We start from the raw sequence: 18,470 nt of genomic DNA, 5'->3' as shown, positions 1-18,470 counted from the left end.
TGCGAAGCAACAAAGTGCAGCAGAGGAACATTTTCTCTAAATTAGGTCATTTCAAGAGCCATTACAAACAAACCAAAGGTTGGCGGAAGATGATCAATTGTTAACTGGCACACGAGAGCATAAAGTGTGAATTGGCCTCTCTTTTCCAGGGCATTATCTGTAGGTAGTAATATGAGTCATCTTTTGGTTCTCATCTCCAAAATACCAATTTCACTACACAGGCCAAAGTTGTTGTTTTTCTGTTTTCTTACTCCAAGTGCCTCCTTCATTTCTTTCCTTTTCCAATCTCCCGGTTTGCAGTGTCATCTGTCTCAACAATAAAGTGTGACTGAAAGTGTGCCTGGAAGGCCTCTTTTTTTTCCCCACATTTCAGCTACTTACTTTTCATTTTTTACTCTGCCCGTACCTGCCTGGCAAGGGGCCGTACTTGTAATTGCTCACCTAGAGACAAATATAAGAGGACAAAAAGTACTACAAATCACCACAAGACATGATCCAACTTTTACCTCATGCTGTGTGGAGAGAGAACAATTTGCAGCCGAGGGCAGATAAAGAAATTCTCCCAATGGCTGTGGCAATGGAGCCATAATTGTGGTAATGAAAAGAGAATCTCCATTAGGCCTGATGCAGAACTGAACGGCTAGGCCAAGGCTGAGGCTAGCTCTGCTGCGTGCCTCCTAATGGAAATAGCGATACGGATCTCATTATTCTCAGGCGATTGTTCTGCTGTTTTCTTCTCCCTTCCACATCAGGAGCGTAATTCATGCATGGGAGAACACACCGCACGTTGCAATAACGACTCCTAGCTTTATTAAAAGTGAATTTGGATGCGAATGCCTTGTGCCACAGCAAGTCTTCATACAGTCACAAGGCACAGAAAACCTGCTGGACGCTCTCTGCTGTTGACTGGAGCTGTTCACTGACCGTTCCTTTGCTTCTGTCTCCCGAGGGACTAGCTGTTTGTTTTTCTCTCACAGTAGCTGTACTGGAGTTGAGTCCTCTTGGACAGTGTGGCAGAAAGAGCCAGGGGCACAGCGTCAAGCTCTCTACTGAACTTCCATGTGCTGCCATGATGGGAAGAGACAGCTGTTCAAGAAAATGCCGCTGCTGCCTTAGAATGTGTGGGCAATTGCTTGAGAGGGCACTTGAGTAATTATTTAAAAAATCAATGTTAGGCTTTTTTGTGTCCATTTAATGCTGTTTTCATACTCTTATACAATATTAAAGGCGACTGCTTTTATATTACCATGAACGATTATGCAAGTTATTTTGCCTGGATTTTGTTTGTGCTTGCACTTGGGCTGCCATGCAGTAAACAGGTGAAAACTACTGGAAAGAAACTATGGTGCAGGCTTGTCCAGTCTTATCCATATAGGGCTGGTGTGGTTGCAGGTTTTTATTCCAAGAAAACAGGAGCATGCATGATCACTTGTGTGAAGACTGAGACCAATTGGTTAAACATGTGGAGGTAAACAAAAAGAGGTATGCTCCTGCTTGTTTGGAATATAAACCTGCAGCCATACCAGCCTTTTGTTGATAACACTAGACACCCCTTCCATAGTGGCATGCAAAAATAATGTATCTTCAGTGTTTATCGCAGAAGACAGTTTATTAAGAATGTACACTCTTGAAATAAGGATGCCAGAAAGGATTCTTTGGAGCTATGCCATAGAGCAGTGGTTCCTAACCCTGGTTCTGGAGTATCCCCTGCACTGCACATTTTAATTCCCTTCTCCCAACAAACCTGATCCAATTAATCGGCTTATTAACAAGCCCTTCCAGTGTTGAAGTGGAAGTGTCGGAGCAGGGAGAACACAAAAAGTGCTAAACAGGAGGTACTTCAGGACCAGAGTTGGGAACCTGTGCCATAGAACAAAAGCTCCAAATCAAGACCTTGAACCCAGTTTCTTATCATGGATTTTGGCACACCGTATGTCCAAAAGTATCCAGACACCTCTTCTAATTAAGTGATTTCAGTTACTTTAATGTGCACCCATTTTGACACAAATGTTCAATTGCACACACGCAGCTTATATAATTTCCATAGAAAAGCATTAACCAGTAGAATGGGACACTCTAGAGCAGCAACACATGATGCCACACCATGCCTGATGCCAGTCATCAGCTAGAAGGATATAAAGCCCTCCAGATTTGGACTGCGGTGCGGAGTAACTGCATTCTCTGAAGTGATGGAGTGCCATCCAATACCTTTGTAGTGAGTTGGATTGGCATTTTTGGTCCAGAATTAATTATCCAATATCAGTCCCTGACCTCTCTAATGCTCTTGTGGCTAAATGCAGTCAGATCCTCACAGTAATGTTCCAACATCTAGTATAAAGCCTTCCCAGTAGAGTAGAGGCTGTTACTGCAGCAAAGTGGGACAAACTCCTTGTTAATATTCTTGAATTCAGAAGAACTGTTGGATGAGCAGGTGTCTACAAACTTTTGGACATATAGTGCTGTTAAATGAACTGTTGATGTTACTAATTGATCACCTAGTGCCACATGCACCAGTGATTACATACTCCAGGACTGGAAACTTTAATGTCCAGATAGTCCTTTGCCATAAAAGATGGCAACCTCCACATAATATAAAGGTCTTCCACGTAATATAAAGGTTCAAAACCAATTGAGTTTTTCCTAGAATTATACATGCAACACAAAAAACAACAGGAATCTTTTTAAGAATACATTGTAATACAATTAATGAACATTAGTCAAACATGACTAAATTGATTCTCTTTCCACTGTGAAACTCCTGTTCTGGCTCATATGCAGTGGCTCTCGTGGTATCTAGTTTTCCCTGATTTCCAGAAATAATCTCTGCTGATATCTGCTGCCCTACTGTTGGGACCAGGTTCTACCTTAACAGAACAGCCTAAGGTACACTGATGTTCACAAATGTAATCGATGGACTCCATATTAGCCAACACAGGGGATGGAACATTGAGGGGAAAATACCCTGTCACCAAAGAAGAGTCCTGGCAAGGTCCAGCATATCACTGCACACGTCGCAGGCAGACAGAGATGGATGGTAAGCCCAGACGGGCCCTGCAGATAACGGAGAGAATGGCGGCGAGCGAAAGAGTAAGTGTGTGAGTGGTGGTAGTTCTACCTCTAAGAGCCCATTTCCCATTCCAGCCTCAATCAAACCCAAGGTTGATTCCTGCAATCCCAGGTACAGGGAGTGGTGTATGAAGTGTGACAGAGTGAGCATTTCCTAAAGTTCAAGTTTCTTCACTTTAAAAGATGCTTAGTTGAACTGAAATGTACGTCCTTTTTCTTATAAGATGCTTTTTACCGAGAGGGACAAGTGTAATGTGGCCATGCCAAAATATTGACTTTATCATATTGACTTTATTGTCCAGTTCAACAGTAGGAGACAAGTAGATATACACTATATTGCCAAAAGTATTCACTCACCCATCCAAATCATTGAATTCAGGTGTTCCAATCACTTCCATGGCCACAGATGTATAAAACCAAGCACCTAGGCATTCAGACTGCTTCTACAAACATTTGTGAAAGAATGAGTCGCTCTCAGGAGCTCAGTGAATTCCAGTGTGGTACTGTGATAGGATGCCACCTGTGCAAGTCCAGTCGTGAAATTTCCTCGCTACTAAATATTCCGCAGTCAACTGTCAGTGGTAGTATAACAAAGTGGAAGCGATTGGGAACGACAGCAACTCAGCCACAAAGTGGTAGGCCACGTAAAATGACAGAGCGGGGTCAGCGGATGCTGAGGCGCATAGTGCGCAGAGGTCGCCAACTTTCTGCAGAGTCAATCGCTACAGACCTCCAAACTTCATGTGGCCTTCAGATTAGCTCAAGAACAGTGCAGAGAGCTTCATGGAATGGGTTTCCATGGCCGAGCAGCTGCATCCAAGCCTTACATCACCAAGCGCAATGCAAAGCGCTGAATGCAGTGGTGTAAAGCACCCCGCCACAGTGAAGTTTGGTGGAGGGGGGATTATGGTGTGGGGTTGTTTTTCAGGAGTTGGGCTCAGCCCCTTAGTTCCAGTGAAAGGAACTCTTAATGCTTCAGCAGACCAAGAGATTTTGGACAATTTCATGCTCCCAATTTTGTGGGAACAGTTTGGGGATGGCCCCTTTCTGTTCCAGCATGACTGCGCACCAGTGCACAAAACAAGGTCCATAAAGACGTGGATGAGCGAGTTTGGTGTGAAAGAACTTGACTGGCCTGCACAGAGTCCTCAACCCGATAGAACACCTTTGGGATGAATTAGAGCGGAGACTGTGAGCCAGGCCTTCTTGTCCAACATCAGTGTCTGACCTCACAAATGTACTTCTGGAAGAATGGTCAAAAATTCCCATGAACACACTCCTAAACTATGTGGAAAGTCTTCCCAGAAGAGTTGAAGCTGTTATAGCTGCAAAGGGTGGACCAACATCATATTAAACCCTATGGATTAAGAATGGGATGTCACTCAAGTTCATATGCGTGTGAAGGCAGACGAGCGAATACTTTTGGCAATATAGTGTAAGGAGAATAGGGGTATCCAGGGAAAAAAAACAGTTAAGTAGACAGCAAAAGTAGAAAGATAAGCCTTTGCAAGAACACGAAGGCTGAGTAAACAGGAAGAAGAACATGGTCTAATAAACTTGGTCTAATAGTAACAGCAACAACAACACTATGCAAAAAAGAATGTAAAACGCAAGGAATAAATATACACAAAACACTGACAAAACACAGCTGGGGGCAGTAACTACAAGGACTGGTTACAAATGAGGTGGACATGATAACAAGGAGGCGGAGCTAAGCTTGAGCAAAGGGCGGAACGTGGCCAGGGGGCGCATGAAACGTTCAAAGCATAAAAACATTTGTTTCCTCCTGATGAACAGTCCAGAAGTTTGTAGGGCTCTAGTCTGTACTTTTCTGTAGAATGCTGAAAATGTCTGAATCTTAATCTAAGTACTGGAGGTGCTGGAGGACTGTTCCACATGAATGTCACTACCACAGATGAAAAATCGCACCTTCCCCCATTGTCTGCCTTGGGCTAGGCTCTCTGAATTGATGCGTCCTGTTTAATTTTACATTTGCTAGTATGGACACAGTTGTGAGAGAGTCCTAAAAGATGTTTATGTCAATTTTCTGATGTCTTGGTCTCATTAGTCCACGAGTTTCTTGAAGTATGGAAAGAACTAAATAGCCATTTTTCAGCAGCCTCAGCTCAACTGCTCTTCTACTGGGATTTTTCTCTATAATCCTGCAGAATATAACTTGTGGGTCTGTGTGTGGATGTATGAATGCCTTGTATTGCATATATTTTGTTCCTCATATGAATGCAGTTTCATAGGTTTTCATAGTATTCCCATTGCTGCTGCCTGTACAGTCCTGTTATGTTGGTGAGATTTTGACTAAAGACTATGATTGGGAAGCTGTAGGCACCTCACGGTTTGACTTGATGTCAGTTGAGGGTGCCAAGATGTTAGTGTAAGTTGAGTTGTACATCTTGATAGTTGATTTTTGATATTTATAGCTTATAATTATGATTTTTCCCTATATTTGTCCATGTTCGTAAACAGTGTTAGATTAGTAGAATTAGAATGTTGCCTACAAACAGCACCCTTGTTATGTTTACAGACCCACATCTTTGTTTCACCATAGATGAAAACTAAATAAATAAAATCGGAAGTTCTTAAAAATCTGTATTTTTATTTAATCTTTTTGTTCTGTCACATTAAATACATATAATAACCTGTAGTTTTTATTTCATAACATTTCCTCTGAAGTTGTTGGTACTGTTGGCCCATAAAAGATGATGGTATTTTGTGCATCAGTGCAGAATATTTCTAGTGTATCTAAGAATGCTTTCCTCTTCTGCAGAGTAGTCCGGTCTCTGAAGCTTCTAAGTGATTTTGACACTTTGTCCAGTGGTTGTGTAGGGCAACAGTGATCCTTCATAGAGACTCTTTAGGGGCATTGAGAGGGATTGTGATGGGCAAGTGAAGGGCATTAGCTAGCTTAGTTGTTATCCTCCTGTGATTCTACAGCTTGCATTGTTCCTGTGTGAAGATGTAGGAGCGTGGACGAAGGCCAGATTGTTCCTGAAGCATGGCTCACTGTCACTGCTGCTTATCAGAGTAGATTACTAAACAGATTTACAACATAAATCATATTTAAATCAGTAAAATGCTTGTGCAAATGCTAAACAGTTTCACTACTGACTTCACACAGGTGAACCTTCATTAAAAATAAATGAACATTATTGCTCTGTCATGTCTCATTACTGCCCAGAATATTGCAGATAAAGTGGAATGTAGGATAAATATTTCACATCTTGAAGGAAATAGTTTAATTATTAAAATAAATTGCAAAGTACTTAGAACTTTAATTTTTATGCAACAAGGGACATTTTTTTGCTGTTTCATCTGCTCCTCTCTGTTAATAAGGTGATTTTTTAATGCTGTTTTGCATTATTTATACATATAAGGAACATCATCTAGCAAAGCCATATTTTTTTGTGTTACGAACTATCATTTTGGGCAAGCAAACACATGAATAGGAATATACTTTACACAGCAGATGAAACAAATCAATATTAAGCACTTCCATAGTGATCTGCAGCACATCTAGCCAGAAAGGCAGCATTAAGCTTGCTTTACACAGTGATAGAAAACACAAAAGGACGCAGATAGCTCCAATTCCACATGCTGATTTTTTTACTGTGTCCAACATGGGCATATATGCATAACACTTGCTTTGAGGGCTGATTTTAATGCGTTAAAGGGGGCAGAGATGTTGGGTTTGATTGGGTTAAGGGTCAATTATTGTTGTACACTGCTGTTATAATTACATTTTTGATCTGACACCCATTGATGTTGGGTTAACACTTTAGATATTGTATAAACACTGTCTGGATTTTCTTGGCCTTTCTATTGATATAGGATATTTTTATTTCATTGGCATTCCCGTCAGCCTCAATGATAAATGTGAGCTATTCATCACAGCTCTAAATGGCAAAATTGACAGCCCTCAAGGGCTTCAAACACGTGTTCTGCTGACACAGGATTATCACATTCATCCATTTTATTTAATCATTCTGATGTGCCTGTTTTTCGTGTCCTCTACAGAATGGACAATTTAGATATCTGTTCCTAAGAGCTGTTATCTGTGACTTTTATGCCCAGCATTTAGTTTACTGTTTTGGAACAAGATAAGTACAAGTTATAAGGAGGTGTTTTATCTTACATCTAGTTATTTATTTTGCAAACACTGTCCTCATTTTTGAATGTCCATCCACAGCTCTGACATTGTCAAGGGAGGAGCATGCTCTGTACTAATGTGTAACCCCTTTTGTATGAATGAAGGCATTAATAAAGAGATTTGATAGCGTTTTTCTTGGTAGAAGTGGCAATGCAACTGCAACAAACTACTGCATCTAATCTATGTCCTGTAGAGAAGGCTGAATTTGATGCTCAGCATTAGTAAGGTGAAGTGACCCATATAAGCCCGTGTACCATATAAGCTCAACTACACCTGTATTTCGTAACACAAAAAGGACAGGAAGTATTAAATAAATTATTTGTTTCGCAGCAAATGCGCAAGGTTGTTGATGTCACGCTACTTTTTATTTGAAGAAAATTAAGTGTTTTGCTTTTGAGTTATGTATGTCTTTGCAGCCATTTTAGAAATCACCCTGAACTTTATGAGGGGTCATCAGAAGAAGGCATATCGTTGTCGATCTTGTATCTTCATTTTTGCATTTTTTGTTTTTTTACCATATTTGTAAACACCAGCTGCCCTTTGCAATGTGTTAAAAATTTTAAAATGAAAATGAATGGACCAGAAATGCTTCAAAATTACTTGGAAAAAACGTTTGAGCACACAATTTTTATTTGTGAACATAACTGTTCACCTTATTTTCACCGTAGAGACAAAATGGGTAGCGAATGTTTGAGAAAAAATTAGAGACACTGACAGTTTTAACCAGTGAAATGAAATGGAATCAAAATGTATGAGTAAATCTTATATTCATTCCCTGTGTTCCAAAGTTTATTGAATTTATTAATTATTTGGTAAGTACCATGAAACTGAAATGTAAGTTATAGTTATGAGAGTGAGAAATTGAAGTGTGGGCCTGGATACAGACCCTTAGGGTTTAATGGCTTAATCATTAATCCAATTAAACCTAAATTATTAATATGATTAATTAGTCAAGACCTTGAATCAGTCAGAAACATCACAATATCTAATTCTTCAGCTAATTTCTAAAGAAAATAAAATCAATGACTTGATCTAGTTCTGAAAGTTTGCTGAAGGAAGTGAATTCTTTTTGAAGTGTAACTAATTAAAAAATTTATTCACATATAAACTGTAATTCTAGAACACAATCTTCAGTACAATGTTGGTCAATTTTCATTATGAGCATATGGCTGAGTGTGTGAAAAGGACTGTATTTTGAAAGTTGTGAAGCCAAATGGCTATTTATGTAGCATGTGCATGTGTTGAAGCAATCATATGAAAAGGGCAAACAAATAGTATATGTGCATTGTATTCACAAACAATTTACTCTGTATGTTAATGATTTTGACTATAGCACTGGTTCAGGTGACTTGGTCTCTTTTCGCGGGCAAATGGCATTGAGTTGTTGTGGAAAGTGTTTGTGATAGATAATCGGGTCGGACAATAAAGCTAGTGAAGGGTGTGTATTAGCTTCTACAAATGTAGACTAAGGATAAAACAGTAAAGATGAGATGGTGAAAGTAGAGCTTGCATGCCAGGATGAAAGAGATCCTACTAGCCAAATTTAACTGGCATCCAAAGTTTGTGAAGGCCTTGAAATCTCCTAAGGAGCTGGGTGAGAATGTCCTGTTCACTGGAGAATTCATTGGTTCTTGCTTGGAATTTATGTGTGAAAACATTTTCACAGAAGAAAAACTGGGAATTCATCCATCTGGGTTTTATTCCAGCTTATTGACAGAGATTCAAGTGAGGTGCTTCTTGAAAAAACGATGGCCTTCCAGGCTGTTAATGTAGCAGAAAATACTTACATGCTTTGAACAAAAGAGATTGATCGACGGATTAATCTGTTGTCATTTGATGAACATGAAGATGTGTTATGCGGTTAAACAGAAGTTAGCCTAACAGTTTGATGAGTTGATGAGCATTTCCGATATTGTTTGGAGATCTGTTATAGAGCACAGGGGTTCATCAAAACTCAGAAATGTTCATTGCCCTATATACAGCAAAAAGCTAATTCATTGTTTCATCTGCTGACACTATCCATGAAAATGAAGATACCAAAGAAGAATGTCCTTTGGTTGAAAAGCACTAGAGTATTCCTTTCAAGAACCTTCCACCGAACGATTGTCTAAAGAACTATTTATTTAAGCACCTTCATTTTAGGAGTGTAGTTAAAAAAAAGATTTTGCTTCATGAGTGAGACATGTAAGATGGTCAGTGAACCTCATGTAGACTTTGGAGGAAATTCATCAGAACACTCACTCTTGTTAAGGGATTCAATTTTTCAAAACACTATGTCAGCTGTGACACCGACGGTTACTTAATTACCTTTGTTACTGTTTCTTGTTGGCTTACCAGACATAAAGACTTGATAAGCTGTGCAGTTTATGGCCCGTAAATACTGACATGAAAGCTTCAGTTGGCACTTTTGTTAAAAGGGCCTCCCTGAAATGCCTGAGCTAGACGGGACAAGTTGCTGTGTACTGAATACAGGGCTGTATTGATGCTATACTACAGGCAAGATAGCTGCTAGCGAAACACAATTGCTGAGACATGGTTTTACCTTAAAAACTCTCTAACTCTCTCAGTTACAAATGTTTGGCCGTAGTGTATCTATTTTAATCCAATTTCATGTCAACAGAACTAGGTCTGATATTGACAGTACAAAAATTGAGCCTGTTTAGCAGTCATTTCAATGCATGATTAATTAATAATAATAATTCATTTGCATTTTTCTTAAAGGTTCTAATTAATGAATGCGTTACAATCCTTTTATTTCTTTAATAATGGAGGCCCAATACCAAGATTGAATCAGAACTTTTCTTACAGTACCGGTGTGAATAAATAACTTAATAACACTTTACTGAAGGGCAGCATTGGTAAGGCTACATGACACCTACATAAGCCTTTCATGACAACTGACATAAACCTACATAAACATTTCTGAAGGCTTATTCTAACAAGTGCCTGAAGGGCTGCTTTTGTCAATGTTGGTGCCATCTAACCTCAGCAAGTGTTATGACAACTGACAATTACTGGTTTGTTTATTTATTTAGTTGGTTATTTTTTTGCTAAAGTTCACATATTGGGAGAAAAATAAAATAGGAGGCCTTTGTAAAATGTATTGGACATTTTATATTTTATGTTTTATTTCTTTCCATTGTGTTAAATTCAGGAAATAACAAGAAATTATGCACCAAAATTGACAGAAAAATACAGTATTTAAGTTTCTTCTTTGCTGAGGATATTTCAACTTATTTTCACTTACAAAATATAACATTTTGCATACAACTGTATGTTATGTCATGTTGCGAACACTGCCCTTTGATGAAGTGTTACTATTATCTTTAACTTGGAAACAAATGATATGTATAAAGTGACGAAGGCTAATAACTCTCCAAACACTTACAGTTAGCAACTTCAAAGTGTCAGAAATATACAATACACATGTATCTACAGGTGTGCATGTACTAGATGCGCATATAGGCTACGCACACATTGTACTGCTGTATTTCCACTTGTCTTGGGCCTCCATTGTGATGATGGACAAAAGAACAGCTGAATGTTGGTCTGTCTCAGTTGGTCATCTCTCCACTCTGATTTCACTGCAAGTGCTACTGAGTGTTTAGTCCTTTAGGTCCCCTTCCAAATAAGAGGGAGGTGTACGGGCACTTTACATGCCATAACAACTGCATCTGACAGCACTGTTAGTTTTACTCAAAGCTTAGAAAGATTTCTTTACTAAAGACTGACTCTGAATTCAGCTGGAAATTTCTCTGCTATTTACTAGCAAGGGTGCACAGCAGGCTACTTGTGATAGAGCAGCACAACAACAGTGCATTTAAAATAAGCTAGCTTAAGGCAGCAAATACTAACCTTAAACTTCTGGAGTGACATGTTGTTCTGAGTATTGAGAAAGAACAACCCTACACTCCTTAAAATAAAGGTGATGAAAAGGTTTCTTTGGGGCATTGCCACAGACAAATCCCTTTTGGTTCTCTAAAAAATGGTCGTATAAAAAATAAAGTTTTTTTTCCTGGAACTGTGCTTCCAATCCAGCCTTTATTTTTAAGCGTGTGCATAAATAAGAGAAGAGAAACTATTTGGTGTGAAAATGATTTAACAATATTTGCTTAACACATTTAAAACCTTGCTTCTAGCAAGCTGTTCTTGCTTTCTCAAAGCCAATGTTGCATGATGATCCCTGATATTTTACAGAGGAAGTCAAAGTGACCCTTGATGTGCCATCTGACTCTTGTTAAACTAATTCCTGCTCTGTTTTCTGTTCTCTGGTAAACAGAAATAATAGTTGAAATACCCAGAAGTCTCTTAAAACGTGTGCTAAGATTCAGCCCGGGCCAAATTGTTTTTCTGCTGTAGTTTAAAAGAAATTCACAGTGCCTTCCTTTCCACATCATATTTATTCTCGCCTCTGCATTATTGCCTACAACAAATGACTGCTGTTTGGGACTTAGTGATGGAATTTTTAAATGCAAGTTATTGCCAAACAAAGCTGTTAGGTTTTAGGGGGTTGTAAGAAGCTTGCATACATGATAAGCAGATGCACAGTAAGAATTCCTCATGTTTTAAGGTCTAGTGGGTTTGTGGTAGTGTTTGATAGTGCCAGTTTTTATGCACTGAAGAAGCACACAAGAACTATGAAATATGAAATGTACATGCAGAAGTGCATTTTTAAATTTCATGGTATGTAGCAGAGTGCGGAGTTTATTGACTCCAGGCACTGGATATGGGGAAAGAGAACAACATGGATCAGGTTGTTGAGAAGAGTTATGTTCTACTTCATGAATATTAACTCATGAATCCCATATGAATTGAAGGTATCTGCCTGGGGTCTAAAAAGGTTATTGAATATTGTGACACTAAACACAGCCTGCAGCATAGCTTTATTCCTGATTTCCGCGAGAGCCGGCAGGAAGGCGGGGCCTGAACACCCAGCGGCGACGAACTTCGGCCAGGACGGCAGGGAGAGAGCCGCAAGTGGGGAGGGGGCGGAGTGCAAAGCCCGGGCCCCACCAAGTGACCCGCGTGACGCGAGTGACGGCGGGAGGAGGAGGAAGACGACGACGGTGCCAGCAACAAGAGACACGATAACGATAATGCACCCCCTGGTACGCAGTGAGGCTGCTTCACTACACCTCACGTTCGACCCAGGTGGCCAAGCTGCAAGCTGGGGGTGCTGACGATGAGGCAGAGCGGCGAGCTCTCATTCCCTCTCAGCTCAGGTGCTCACCTTTTAAAAGAGCTGAGAGGGAACAGAGAGAGAGCGAGAGAGAGGAGGCCGAGCAGCAGCAATGACTGAAGAGCTCAAAAGCTTGAATAAGACTGAAAAGTGTAGCTGACTGAAGCCACTGAAAAGTGGCCAGCATAGTTTGGGTTGTTTGGAGTTTGTTTGTGTGTTAATAAATATGGCTGCTGCGACACTGAACCCTGCCTCCAGTGTCCTCATTGAGCCCGGGGTAGCACATGCCGTGCTACACATATGTACAGATTCTCCATGAGGCTCCTTGCAAGCTTTCCATGTCAGTGTTCCCTGTGACGTGTGCTCATCATGAACATACAGTCTGTCCAAAAATTATTATGTTGATTGACAAAGTGAAGTAGACCAAAAGATCCTCAAAAGCTAGACATCATGCTGTGATCCAAAGAAATTCAGGAACAAATGAGAAACAAAGTAATTGAGATCTATCAGTCTGGAAAAAGTTATAAAGCCATTTCTAAAGCTTTGGGACTTCAGCGAACCACAGTGAGAGCCGTTATCCACAAATAGCGAAAACATGGAACAGTGGTGAACCTTCCCAGGAGTGGCTGGCCGACCAAAATTACCCCAAGAGTGCAGCGACGACTCATCCAAGAGGTCACAAAAGACCTCACAACAACATCCAAAGAACTGCAGGCCTCACTTGCCTCAGTTAAGGTCAGTATTCATGACTTCACCATAAGAAAGAGAAAGGGCAAAAATGGCCTACATGGCTGACTTCCAAGACGAAAGCCACTGCTAAGCAAAAAGAACATAAAGGCTCATCTCAGTTTTGCCAGAAAACATCTTGATGATCCCCAAGACTTTTGGGATAATACTCTGTGGACTGATGAGACAAAAGTTGAACATTTTGGAGGTGTATGTCCCGTTACATCTGGCATAGAAGTAACACAGCATTTCAGAAAAGGAACATTATACCAACAGTAAAATATGGTGCCAGTAGTATGATGGTCTGGGGCTGTTTTGCCGCTTGAGGACATGGAAGACTTGCTGTGGTAAATGGAACCATGAATTCTGCTGTCTGCCAAAAAATCCTGAAGGAGAATGTCCGGCCGTCTGTTCATGACCTCAAGCTGAAGCGCACTTGGGTTCTGCAGCAGGACAATGATCCAAAACACACCAGTGAGACCACCTCTGAATGGCTTAAGAAAAACAAAATTAAGACTTTGGAGTGGCCTAGTCAAAGTCCTGAACTGAATCCGATTGAGATACTGTGGCATGACCTTAAAGTTGCCCTTGCGTTGAAAACAGCATGTGTGTCATTTCTTTTGTAAAAGTCATATAAACATGGTATGGCATTGTTTGATGACCTGTATTTAAAATAAAGGGGTCACTAAAACATAAATCAAGCATAGTTTGGCTTTTTAATGCAAAAGCTTGTACAACATAAAACAGAACACAAAATAACTGATAATGGTGGAATGGTTAATATATGGTTGTTCATTGGAGGGACTCAATTATGAAAACACTTCATGGTTTCCCACAGCCATGTATAGTTAAATTCCAAAGCTACAATATTTATAAAATTGTGCAAACCACTGTATTAATATGTTAATTATGATTAATTCTCTTAAATATGTCATAATATACTTATGTTTTGCAATTTCATCAACAGTTTTTCTTGATGTGGAACTTGTGTGCCTTTATAAACATGCAATACTGGCTCATAAAAACTTCATGTTCAGTGATTGTCTGAAAACCCTTGCTGACGTTGTGCCATTTGTAAAAATATTATTGCCTATTCTTTGTGACACAGCAGTTCTGATGTGGTTACATTACCATCTTCGTTTCCCTTTCCCTAGAATTGCAGAGCAGTTCCTGCGGGAACCCAGGTGTCCCACCCAAGGGCATCCTGTATGGGACACGCTTCAACGTGGGGGACAAGATCCGTTACAGCTGTGTAACAGGCTACGTGCTGGATGGCCATCCTCAGCTGACCTGTGTGACCAATGCAGGCAATGCAGCAGTATGGGACTTCCCTGTCCCCATCTGCAGAGGTAAGCACCAAGATAGTCAGCTCTGTTTTGTGACTGATGCATGATGGGATGCATACACTGCATTTGTGTGTATGTGAATGTGTGTGTGTGTGTGTGTGTGTGTGTGTGTGTGTGTGTGTGTGTGTGTGTGTGTGAGAGAGCAGTGTACTACAGTGGCGTACAGTGACTGTGGTTCTAGACTACACTGATATTACATCACCAAATAATGAGTCATCTTGCTTAACAACACACTAACATCATAAATTCAGCATCTATATTGAAACTCATAATGCTTTAGTTGAAATGAACCACAAGTTCAGTTTGCATCTGATTTGCCATCTTTAAATAAATTCCAGCGCCCAACAGAGGACAGATAGCTCAAATAAACAAACATTACTCACCGATGAAGGTGTTATAGCATGAATTTTGTTTTTTTTTAAACACTGACATGTCAAAAATGTGTTATATGCTTTTATTTATATGAATTTGCCTCAACCTAACTGATAAAAACACACCCGATTCAAGTTCTGTTTGTTGAAGCTAAGAAAAAAATAATTATGATCAGCCCAAATAACCACGATCAGATGATTATCTAATAATTATTCAGGCCTATCTGGAACATTTCCCCAGTTTCCAGTGGATTTCTGTGGACTTTTTAAATAGGCTTAACAGCTCCATTTTACAATTATAGTTGCAAGTTACATTTGGCTGCATGAAACAAGCAGAATAACTAAATATCACAGGTTATCCACATGATATTAAACAGTATGATCCAGAATACATAGTAATGTACACTGATGCTTTGATTTTAAGAAAATCTGATGTAACAGGAAAAAATGAACGACTCTTCTGAACCTTTTTGTAATAAAATGGTAGAAGCCACACAGCAAGCTGCGACATGTGATCTGATATTAATGTTAAACACTTGTGTGAAATGATCTTGTTTTTTGAGGTTTGTGGATAACCTGCATTAGGTGGCAGGATGTAGAATGCACTTGACATCTTGGAGAGCTCTGTAAATAGCTTGCCGGAGCTTACCGGAAAGTCTTTTCATCTGATGCTACAGACCAGGAAATGCGAACCTGGCTAAGAAATTGATATTTAATAAGCTGATTTGAATTTCAGGGGTCAGTCTAAATGTGCTTGTGAATAAGGAATCAGTTGTTAGTGCATCAGAGCTCTCTTTACTGTAGGATTCAGACTTCGACTCTACCTATGTTAAATACGGCTTAAATCTTCATCAGTGAGGAAAGAGGTTATTGATACAAACATACATACATACATACATACGTCATCTAAACCGCTTATCCTTCTGGGTCGCGGTGAGGTGCTGGAGCCTATCCCAGCTATCATTGGGCGGAAGGCAGGATACACCCTGGACAGGTCGCCAGTCCATCGCAGGGCATTGATACAAACAATAATTCACTATTTTAAACTTGATTGAGATAGAGTTGGTGAAACAGCTTATTGAAAAAACAATGTTTGATTATTTTGATTGAGCCAGCATTAGCATTTGATTACTTATAAAAGTGCAAAGTTAGAGTATAAGCCAGTCCTTTTGACTGGTCTAGAGAATGCAGCATACACTTATTGTTGGTCAAAGATTGTTGCTGATTAACTAGCAGCTACAGTTGATTTAGGTTTTAAATCAAAAAACCTCATCAAATCACTGACTAAATTGTATATAGGACTGTGATAAATGATTTTGTTCAACATTATCACAACATGGGCAAAAACAATATAATATCAATAAGCAATAATATTATGAATACTTTGACTTTTTTTGATACACTGTTCATAATATTATTTAGTTTGATAGATATTTAGTTAGATAATTAGAGGTTTGATAGCTTGGAACAGGGCAAAAAAAGAGCTAGTTGTGCTACAATTAAAAATACTTTTGAAAACTGTGAATATATTGATGTTTATTAAGTGTTTCATATGCTGTGCTAAATCCAGTTAAATAGGCCCAATTATGCCCACTTTCCAATGAAACTTGCAGTTGGTCAGTACTAATGACATGCTCAGGAAAGTATATACTGACATTATGTGATATAATTAATCACAGTAATGATAAATATAATCTTGCTGCCCATCCCCATAATACTAGCCTCCAGAATATTTTATTGCAAACTTATATATTGTTGCTGTCCAAAATAAATACCTCTGAAATGGTAACTTTCCGGGGGAAGGCAAAAGTGTCTTAATTCACTGACTTGTCAGTTGATGTAGAGAGGTTTTATTCCAAATGATGTTGGAGCATTTCTATTTGTCCATTTGTCATGAATTATTTATGCAATGTAAACCACAGTTGCCAGGTTCAAATGGTGTAGAAAAGGAAAAATCAACAAAAATGGAAATGCATTTTTAGTGTTTTTTTTTTTTTAATTGGACTGTGACAATATGCAAATGAGAACTCTCAGGTGTAGTTGCAGGGAATGTTCCTACACTTCAGGCTCAAGCTTGAGTGGAAGCACGCACAAGCATCATGATATGAAGTGCAAAAATATTATGATTATTCCTACCTCTTATTCGGACTAGTTGTTGCTAAAGTCCGTGGTCAAGTCAAGTTAAGCAGAACTCTGTTAAATTGTAACATGATATTTTTCTCTCATTTCACTTATTCAAAGGCCTAGAAATGCATGGCTGTACGCCCCTGGTTTTGTGTGATGTTTGTGTGATGTTGTCATGTATGATGTGTGTGCTTCCCTGCATGGGTTCTTTGATGTACGTGCCCACTTGTGTTAGTTGCCTGTGTCTAATCTCTTGGGTGTTTGCCTTTGTAGGTTGTGTTGTATGCATGAGTGTGTGGGTGTGGGTGTGGATGTGTGCCTGTGTGCACTTGCATGAGTCTGTAAATCCAGTGATCGTCTTAAATGAATTATCTTTAAATTTATGGCATCTATGAGAGCTCCATAATTTGAAGTACATTTTAAAGACTAAAACATAGAATAAGTCTGGATGTTTGTCAGGCAGTAAAGCAGAATCTCCATGTTCTTCCTCTCCAAACACACCCATCCTTCTGTTAGAAAATGCACTAAATAGATGGAAATTAGTCTGGCAGTATTCATGCCCCGATTCCCTGCAGCATATCAGGCTTAAGAGTCTGTATGTGTCCTTGCTGCAAACATATCAAGATTTATTGTCCCATGTTCAGGCCAATTATAATGTGCATTAGCCATGACCATCCTGAAATGAGCAGTCTGCATGTCTTAGCACTGTGTTTAATAGGGAGGCAGAAATGACAGCACCTGCATCATGTTCGTTTTGGTTGGACGCAAATTGCCAAGCCCACTGAGGTGGAATGGCAAATAGCCTAAAGTGCTGAAATGTGGAGCATTTACCTTGCCCTGAGTGTACTCCGAATTAGAAACACTTTTATGTGCTAGTTTGTAGCCTGAACTGGAATTTGTTGCATGCAGTACAACCCACCATCACCAAAATCTCTAATTATGTGAAGCAGTGTAAAAGAGTGAGGTAACACTTTACTGTAGGACAGCATTTATTAGGCTACGAGACCTATATAAGCCTTTAACGGCAATTGACCTCCATAAACGTTTATATACACTTATTCCAAAAGGTGTCACTTGTCCTAACATTTGTTAACTCTAATGTCAAGTTGACATAAGGTCTGTATCAGATGATATTAGGTTTTCATGACATCTTCTGGGATGTAATGACAGACTTTGTAGTTTAACAAATGTCACATACAGTGATATAATGCTGATAATTTGGAGTAGTTCACCACGTCAGGCTGGTTGAACAAAGGTGAACATTTTTTGAGGCTCCGAGATAAAGTGAGTTTGGTAACACTTTACTGTAGGGTACTGTTCATAAGCTAACATGATACCTACATAAGCTTGTCATGACAACTGACATAACGCTACATAAATGTTGAATAATGCTTATTCCAATAGGTGTCATTTACTATAAAGGTTACATTTGCCAGTTTTGATCAGTCAGCTAAAGTAGCCTTTATTACAGATTACGCCTGTTGGAATGAGCATTT

General features: G+C 39.4%; 1 protein-coding gene across 1 annotated transcript in view; it reads left to right on the top strand.

Annotated features, from left to right (window-relative positions):
• csmd3b (CUB and Sushi multiple domains 3b) overlaps positions 1 to 18,470 on the top strand; it is a 554,192-nt gene that overhangs the window by 162,474 nt on the left and 373,248 nt on the right. Inside the window, exon 4 of the mRNA XM_036566609.1 lies at positions 14,288 to 14,482. Coding sequence (XP_036422502.1) covers positions 14,288 to 14,482 — 195 coding nt within the window. The remainder of the gene's footprint in view (positions 1 to 14,287; positions 14,483 to 18,470) is intronic.

The sequence above is a fragment of the Colossoma macropomum genome, unplaced genomic scaffold (assembly GCF_904425465.1).
Source record: "Colossoma macropomum unplaced genomic scaffold, Colossoma_macropomum, whole genome shotgun sequence".
Lineage (NCBI taxonomy): Eukaryota > Metazoa > Chordata > Actinopteri > Characiformes > Serrasalmidae > Colossoma > Colossoma macropomum.
Note: the sequence above shows the minus strand (reverse complement) of the source record. Positions and strands in the feature narration are given on the sequence as shown.